The sequence below is a fragment of the Equus quagga genome, chromosome 13 (genome assembly GCF_021613505.1).
Source record: "Equus quagga isolate Etosha38 chromosome 13, UCLA_HA_Equagga_1.0, whole genome shotgun sequence".
NCBI classification, from domain to species: Eukaryota; Metazoa; Chordata; class Mammalia; order Perissodactyla; family Equidae; genus Equus; species Equus quagga.
In genome coordinates, this window is record NC_060279.1 from 66,516,570 (window position 1) to 66,525,232 (window position 8,663).

At 40.6% G+C, this 8,663-nt stretch overlaps 1 protein-coding gene across 2 annotated transcripts; it reads left to right on the forward strand.

Moving 5' to 3' along the window:
- The first annotated feature begins 236 nt into the window (after window positions 1–236).
- Window positions 237–7,607, forward strand: CMTR2 (cap methyltransferase 2). Of its 2 annotated transcripts, none has more exons than XM_046683454.1 (2): window positions 237–618; window positions 4,056–7,607. In XM_046683454.1, the coding sequence occupies exon 2, from the start codon at window positions 4,075–4,077 to the stop codon at window positions 6,379–6,381; it is 2,307 nt and encodes a 768-aa protein (XP_046539410.1). In that variant the 5' UTR covers window positions 237–618; window positions 4,056–4,074; the 3' UTR covers window positions 6,382–7,607. The 2 variants fall into 2 exon arrangements, with proteins under 2 accessions (XP_046539410.1, XP_046539411.1); XM_046683455.1 differs by lacking the exon at window positions 237–618 and adding an exon at window positions 626–865.
- Window positions 7,608–8,663: the final 1,056 nt, after the last annotated feature.

The window sequence follows — 8,663 nt, forward strand, 5'->3', positions numbered from 1 at the left end:
TGTTATCTCGCAGTTTCGTTTTTACCCGCACGCTGTCTATTGAGCACCAGTTTGAACTCAACCTGTACTAGGAACTAACTTCCACCCAACAGCGCGGCAAAGCCTCTGGGGCCAGAGGCCAGGTGGGCGGAGCCAGCGTTTGCCACCTCTCCACTCTAGGGGGCGGGGCCAAAAGATGCTCCGTCTGCGCGCGCAGCTCCCGTTGCCATAGAGACCGCGGTGAGCAAGGTCGGCGCTTTCCAGCTCGAGTAGCCCGCAGAGAAGCAAGCTTAGGGAGCGAAGACGAGAGTCGGCGGCGTGCGTAACGTTGCCCCGTGACGCCAGCCCGGACGCGAGGCGCGTGCGCAGAGTGTGTCACGGCCCTTGGGCCACCCGGCGTTCGGCGGCGGCGGCGCGGCCCGGAGGTGGGCTGCCGCTTCCGGTGTGGCTCGTGCGGGGCAGGTCCTCCTTCCCGGCGTGCCACTTCCCTCACCTGTAGAGCAGGTGCCGCAAACCCAAAGGAGCGACCGGCCCGGGAAGCAGCCCGGGGAGAGGAAGTGGAGAATGGCCCCCTCGAGTGAGGAGAGCGAGTGAAGCACCGCCTCTAGACTCTGGGGGCCGAGGTGGGCGTGAGCGAAGGTAATCCAGGCCCGGGCCTGAGCCCGGGCCTCCTTCGACCCTCCAGTGGGTGAGGCAGGGGCTGGGACCGAGCTTCCTCCGGGGAAGGGACCGGGCCGCTCGAATGGAGCTTGGGACTCACTTGCACCCGCTGAAACGAGATCTTGGGTGCCCCTGGCCCAAAGTGAAGCGCGGGGTCCACTCTATAGCTATTCTTTGCACCGTTGCTCGGAGGAGGAGATGGCGGAAATACTTCTAAAACTCCTTTGTAAGTGTTAATGGAGAGTTAACAACTTGAGATCTCGTGGGATTTGTGTTCTGCCCACGAAATTTGCAGGAATTGCCGTTGTGGCTTTGGGCTGGGGCCTACATGACTTCCTACTCGAGTCTGCAAGAGAAGAATGTTAATGCTGTCCCTCCTAGCAGGATTATGATGCTACAAAGCTCTATGGAGTGCTTAGTGAAAGGGACAGAGGAACACATACCAGAAACTTTTTCCTTAGATTCTGGAAACCACATGCATTTTTTTTTCGTCGTGCATTGAAGTGCTGGAGTGAAGTTCAAGTGCATTATTTTGACTCGTATTCAGAACCTAATCAGAAGAGGGCCTTTTGTGCTAAATATGATATCCGTTCATTTATTCAATAAATACTGAGTGTTTACTGTGTACTAAGCGCTGTTTTAACCTCTTGGGATCATAAGTGAGTAAACAAAACAAAGATTCCAGCCCTGTGGAGCGTAGATTCTAGTTTGGGGAAGACAAATAATAAACAGTAAACATAAGTAAGTAAATTATATGTTAGAAGGAAAAGAGTGCTGTGGAAAAAAGAAATAGAGCAGAGTCCTTACCTTTGCCTTTACTGTTGGTAATACAAGGTGCAGCTTTAGATTAGGATGTCAGGGGAGGCTCGACAGAGGAAGTTACACCTGAGTAGATACTTGAAGGTGGTGAGGGAGGTAGGTATGCAGATAACTGAGGGAAGAGTGTTCCAGGCAGAGGGACTGACCAGTGCCAAGACTTGCAGGTTGCAATGTGCTTGGTGTCTTCAGTGAACAGTGGGAAAACCTGTGTGGCTGGAACAGAATGAGTAAGGGGGGAAGTAATAGAAAATCAGGTTAGGGATAGGGTGAGGCTGGAGGGCAGAAATCTTCCTGGGCCTGTAGGCTACTGTGAGGACTTTTGCATTTACATTTGAATGAAATGGGGACCCATTACACAGGTTAGAGCAGAGCAGCGACATAATGTAACTTGGGTTTTATAAGGTTAACTCTGGTCAGTGCGTTTCAGAATAGACTGTAGAAAGCCAGGACAGAAGCAAAGAGACCAGTTAGAAGGCTGTGGCGGTAATCCAGGAGAGAGTTGACAGTGTCTACAACCAGGAGACTGGAAGCTGGAGGCGGGAGAGAAGTGGTTGGATTCTGGGAATTTGATAGTAGGAAACAATGCTTGGATAAGTTGTGCGTTATTGATCTGAATGTTATTCAATATAACATAATTTATGTATAAATATATAATCTATGTAATTTTGGTCTGTGTACCACAAGTATGGTCAGGAAGAACAATGGAGTGTTTGAATCATTTTGATTGTTCTGATGTGAATGTATTACCTATTAGCTTGGCTAAGATTTCCGAGCTTACCTACAGGCATTAGTTAGTAGGTGAAGTCAATGTCTAAAATCAGACTTTCTTCAAAATAGAATATATTTGAGATCTAAACATAGTTGTAGTTTCCAGGAAGCATAGTGTGAATTAAAATTGAATAGCTTGTTGTAATAAACTTTGGTTTGCTTTTATTTACGGCTTTAGTGAATGTGAAAATGCCTCCCTTTTGCCTTCTTTTGGAAATTTGTCTAAATATAGCTTCCAACAGTAAAAAAAAAAATTGATTTAAGGTAGGAATTAAGAGATTGATGGGTAATTGTGACTATTAACCACACTTTATGTGGAATTTGTAAATATACTGTGACAAACAGAAATGACTAAGAAGATACTTGTTACTTCAGGAAGCTTACAAGCCAGTAGACACACTTGTAAATAACTTAAAATATAAAAGGATAAAAAACTGTGCAAAAAGAACAGTATAAAATAAATGCCAATAGGATAGTCTTCTGGATATTATTGTATTTCTTGTGGCACTAGCTCACCGTTATTTCCCATCTTAATCATCAAACATTGGCTTTTTGTAGGATAGTGGTTTAGATGTCCTTTTTTGCATGTTTAACAGCTTTAGATTCTTTTTGAAAACTGATGTAGAATGCGTTGAAAATGCTAAATAAATGCAGAACTCATGAACTGAAGCACATATTGATTGACATTGTGCTAAGTGCCATGTAATACTCATTGCTCTGTCTGCTGGAATTTAGAACTATTCCAAAAGTATGCCATTAAGCCGTGCATCTTTGTCTCGTATCCCTTTCCCATCCCAGTGGACCGTTGTTTTTGGTTTCTTAGGCAGTGTTAGAATGCAAAATGTAGGGTGACTGTTTGTTATTTATCTATCCAATAAGGATATTTCTTCAGTTTTAATAAGAACATTTAATAAGGATATTTAATAAGGATATTTCTTCAGTTTTAGTGGCAAAAAATAAAGTTTTATAGTGCAAGTGTGGAGCCGTCTGACCGACCAGATGAGGCAGGGTCTGTAGTTTAGAGACATGCCAGCGTGAACTATAGGTCAGTTTCAGCACTGAGCAGGCTAACCAGTCAGTCAAGTCCATCACAGTTACCAGGCAGTATGGTGATGAGTGTCAGTTGATGGCCTAGAAAGGTGATTTGGTACCACCAAAGTGCGAGAGCATGAGATCTGGACAGGTGACATATTCAGCAGTCCTGGTAGGTAGGAAGTAGATGGTAGCAGAGAAGCCTGGTGGCAGGACCAGTACTGGGTTCAGGTGCAAGATCCTCTCCTGGAAGGACCTGAGATTCAGAGGGAGCTTAAAAAAAAAAAGCTGAAAATCACTTGTTAGAGCTTGATTACAGGTCGTGTTCAGGGATGAGTCTTAGTTTAAGGGTGTGTTCGGGGCCCTGTGGGTGGTGTCTCAGGCCATGAGTAAAGGAGAACTTTGGGGAGGAGCTAGAAAGGTTACTGTGGTAATAAGAGTTCCCATTCACTGATGAAAATTCTTTGGTATATGCTTTTTATATGCTAGGATGTTTTATCCTCATCTAAAAAAAGGTCAATTTTTTTAAAATAAGAAACTGAGACTCAAAGATGCCAAGTAATTTGCCCAAGGTCACTTATTAAGCTGTAAATGGCAGAGCTGGCATTTGAGCCCAGGTCTGTTGGATCTGGAAGCTGTTCCTCTTTCTTCCAGATTGCCTCTTTATGTAATGGAGTGTGCTGATCTTAGCCTTCCCATTTTCTGAGGTTTGTCATGAGTGTGATCCGATATGCTGTGGATGAGATTTCACTCACTAATAAATTTGATTCATTTAATTATGTCTTTTCTTTTTCTAGATTTTAATTTAATTTGAAAATGAGTAAGTGCAGAAAGCCACCACTGGGTTCAAGTCCTGAGACATTCAGCCCAGATGTTCTTGCTGACGTTGCTGAACTCTTTGCCAAGAAGTTTTCTTATGGCAAATCACTTAATAATGAGTGGCAGTTACCAGATGCTAGTGAGATTTTCACCTGTGACCACAAGGAATTTAATGCATTTCTTGATTTGAAGAACTCTCTAAATGAAGTAAAAAACCTACTGAGTGATAAGAAACTGGATGAATGGCATGAGCACACTGCTTTCACTAATAAAGCTGGAAAAATAATTTCTCATGTGAGAAAATCTGTGAATGCCGAACTTTGTACGCAAGCATGGTGTAAGTTTCATGAAATTTTGTGGAGCTTTCCACTTATTCCACAGGAAGCTTTTCACAATGGAAAACTGAATACTCTCCACCTTTGTGAAGCCCCTGGAGCTTTTATAGCTAGTCTCAATCACTACTTAAAATCCCATCGACTCCCCTGTGATTGGAGTTGGGTGGCTAATACTCTGAATCCATACCATGAAGCAAATGACAATCTTATGATGATTATGGATGACCGACTTATTGCAAATACTTTGCATCAGTGGTATTTTGGTCCAGATAACACCGGTGATATCATGACTTTGCAATATCTGACCGGACTGCAGAATTTCGTAAGCAACATGGCTACCATTCACTTGATCACTGCGGATGGGAGTTTTGATTGCCAAGGAAATCCAGGCGAACAAGAAGCTTTAGTCTCTTCTTTGCATTACTGTGAAGTTGTCACTGCTCTGATGACTCTTGGAAATGGTGGCTCTTTTGTTCTAAAGATGTTTACTTTGTTTGAACATTGTTCCATAAACCTGATGTACCTGCTAAACTGTTCTTTTGACCAAGTCTACGTTTTCAAACCTGCTACTAGCAAGGCAGGAAACTCAGAAGTATATGTGGTATGTCTCCACTATAAGGGAAGAGAGGCAGTCCATCCTCTGTTATCTGAGATGGTGCTGAATTTTGGCCCTGAAATGACCAGGAAAGCTCTCTTTTCCCATCATGTGATTCCAGAATCTTTTCTTAAAAGACATGAGGAATGTTGTGTGTTCTTTCATAAATACCAGCTAGAGACTATTTCTGAGAACATTCGTCTGTTTGAGTGCATGGGGAAAGGGGAAGAAGCAAAGCTGAATAATTTAAGGGACTGTGCTGTTCAGTACTTCATGCAAAAGTTTCAATTGAAACCTCTTGCCAGAAATAAATGGTTAGTAAAAAAATCTAATATTGGTTGTAGTACAAATACAAAATGGTTTGGGCAGAGGAACAAATATTTTAAAACCTATAATGAAAGGAAAATGCTGGAAACCCTTTCATGGAAAGATAAGGTGGCCAAAGGATACTTTAACAGTTGGGCTGAAGAACATGCTGCATATCATCCTGGGCAGTGTTCTCTTTTAGAAGGGACCGCTTCTGATTGTGAGTGTCCGTTATGGCATATTTTAGAGGGAAAGAAACTGCCAAAGGTAAAGTGTTCTCCTTTCTGCGATGGTGAAATTTTAAAGGCTCTTAATGAAGCAATTGAAAAGTCATTAGGAGGAGCCTTAAATTTGGATTCCAAGTTTAGGGCAAAACAGCAGTATTACTGTTCTTGTCACATTTTTTCTGAAGAACTGATATTTTCTGAGTTGTTTAGCCTTACCAAGTGCCTTCAGGATGACCAGGTTGTAGAACCTAGTAACCGAGTAAAGTGCCTGCTCGTGGGTTTTCCAACTCGCTCTGACTTCCAAATGCATATACCATTGGAAGTTCGGCTCCTGGAATCAGCTGAACTCATGACTTTTAGCTGTTCATTGCTTCATGATGGAGACCCAACTTACCAGCAGTTATTTTTGGACTGCCTTCTACATTCATTGCAGCAGCTGCATACAGGAGATGTTATGATTTTGCCTGTGCTTTCTTGTTTTACAAGGTTTATGGCTGGTTTGGTCTTTGTACTCCACAGCTGTTTTAGGTTCATCACATTTTCTTGTCCCACATCCTCTGAACCCCTGAAGACCTGTGCAGTCCTGCTATGTGTTGGTTATCAGGACCTTCCAAATCCAGTTTTCCAGTATCTGCAGAATGTGAGTGACTTGTTGAGTGCTCTGCTGAACGCTGATGCTCCGGAGCAGGTTTTAGAGTTTGTGCCAATGGAGGTGCTCCTTAAGGGGGCACTGCTTGATTTTTTGTGGGATTTGAATGCTGCCATTGCTAAAAGGCATTTGCATTTGATTATTCAAAGAGAGAGAGAAGAAATCATCAGCAGCCTTCAGTTAGGAAATTGAACTTGTCCTTCCTGAGATTTAACTTTATGGCTTTATACAGTTTTCATTGTTACTGCATCCTTTTGCTGTTAATTTAAAACCTTTCGTTTGGGGGAAAGGTCAACTTTTGGTTGTTTAAAGTCTTATTATTTCTGGAGAACCATCTGCTAGTTCTGATCTCTAGGATATATCTTCACACACAGGCATAGAATTTTCCAGGTGATGGAATCTATGCAGTGATGATATTCAACCTCAAACATGAGATGGGTGTATGTGCTTGCGGTGGACACACCCATGCTTGCCTATGCAGTTTAGTTGGTCTTATTTATCTGCTTAAGATTTGCACCTGTGTGCCTTCATTCAGATTAGATTTTTCTTCCAACTAATTTCTTCCCAATGGCTAATGCTGTTAATGAGTTGATAGACATCTTTGATGAAAGGAGGTGAGCCACTCCTCAGCAGCACTGATTTCCTTTAACACTGACCATGTCAGTTATGGATTCGGAGAACTCATCTTGCCAGTTTTCTTTGTATTTGCCACTCATTGCCTTTAGGCCATTGACCCAATTTACTGTTATCGTTCAAATAAAGCTCGTGTGCTGTTAAATGAATATTTTACTGACCACAACCATCCAACCAGACAGCATATCAGGACAGCTTCAAACCAAAGATCATGTTTAAAACAATGAAAAGTTACTGTGTGTAATACACTCCTGTATCATGAAAAGCTTCATCTAGCAATGGTGTAGTCATTTTTAACTTCCAGGAACTAATCTTTGAACCGAAAGATTTTTTAAATTGCAAAATAATGTTTGTGCTTTCATATTGGGGACATGAATGTGATGAATGTAGTGAATACTGAAGAAAAATTTTTACACTTTCAGAATGATGGTTCAGCATTTAAAATTTTTTAATTGTTACTAATTTCTTTTTTTAGTGTGAAAGTAGGACTTTACCCAAAGTTAACCATGAGATGGTTATTGTATCAGTTGTTTGATTTCTTTTGAATTATATGTATTTGACAGTGTAAATGAGGTTTTCTGACAAACTGTTAAGCAAATCTTCATTACTTTGAAATTCCACAAAGTGGAGAATATTTATATTCTCATGTGTGCATTTTAGACATTTTTGTTAGTTATATGGAAAAAATGTATTCTCTGATGTATTTGGTTGATAAATATTAATCTGGATTTTTTTCATGTTCTTTGCTATTTTGAGTTCCATTATAGATTCATGAATAAAGTCATTAGCAGAGAGATTTTGTGTTCATCTTTTTTAAAGAGAATCATGGGGAAAGTTAAAAATATAACTTGGAAACAGATTTTTTTAAAGGAAGGTTTGAGTGGGAGTTAATGTTCCTCCATTTCCTCTGATTTGTATTCATTAAAATTTAGTCCTTAATATTGTAATATTTATGGAAGCTCTACTTTGGGAAAGAAATTGAATACTTAAAGGAGAGAGGAGGGAGGGGAGATTTGGTCCTGGCCAGGGAGGGTGTGGAGGCCCGGAGGTAGATTTCTGAGAGAAATGTGGTTTCCTACTGGTGACTTTATGGAGACAGTTCCAGTTGTATAATGAGAGAAGTCTGGTAGGAAATTGCTTACGGAGAGGAAAAACCACTCGGGAAACCATTTTGTGCTTAATATTCTTTATATCTTGGCTAGCTTAGTCCAATATAATGACACAGTTTATTTTTACTTATTTAGCCTTTTGATTAGAATGAAGTTGAAACCCTTTCCATTAAGCCCCTCAAATAAGTATCGAATGCTTAGTTTTTCAACACTAGTCTATGTTGGAATATATAACATACTGGTGTATGCTAGAACATATTTTGGTCTTTAACCTGGCTTTTGGAGTCAGTTGCCGTTCATGCAATTTATTGGATTCACGTTTGCTTTAGAGGTGGGTGACTTGAGAAAGGTTCAGATTGAACTAGATGTTGATGACAGGTAACAGTGATTTATAGGAATTTCTCTTTGAGAAAAAGGGGAGGAAAAATGTTATCCAAAAAATGAATGAAAAAGTAGAGGACAGTAAGAGATGGTTTGTATAGTTTATCAAGGTAGTTACTGTTCTTTAAAAACATTTTTGTATATATCTTGCAAGTTTTAACCTAATTGTGATGCTTTTTGGAAAGAATTTTTAATAGCCAGAAAATTTAAATTTCACATATTTCTTCTTAAAAGAAGAAATATGTTTCTTAAAAAACAGTTGAGAATGAGGTCTTATAAATTTAATTTCTTCAATATTAATTTTCTCCCTTAGAAAAAAGTCAGTTTTATATTTTAATGGGGGGCTTTTAT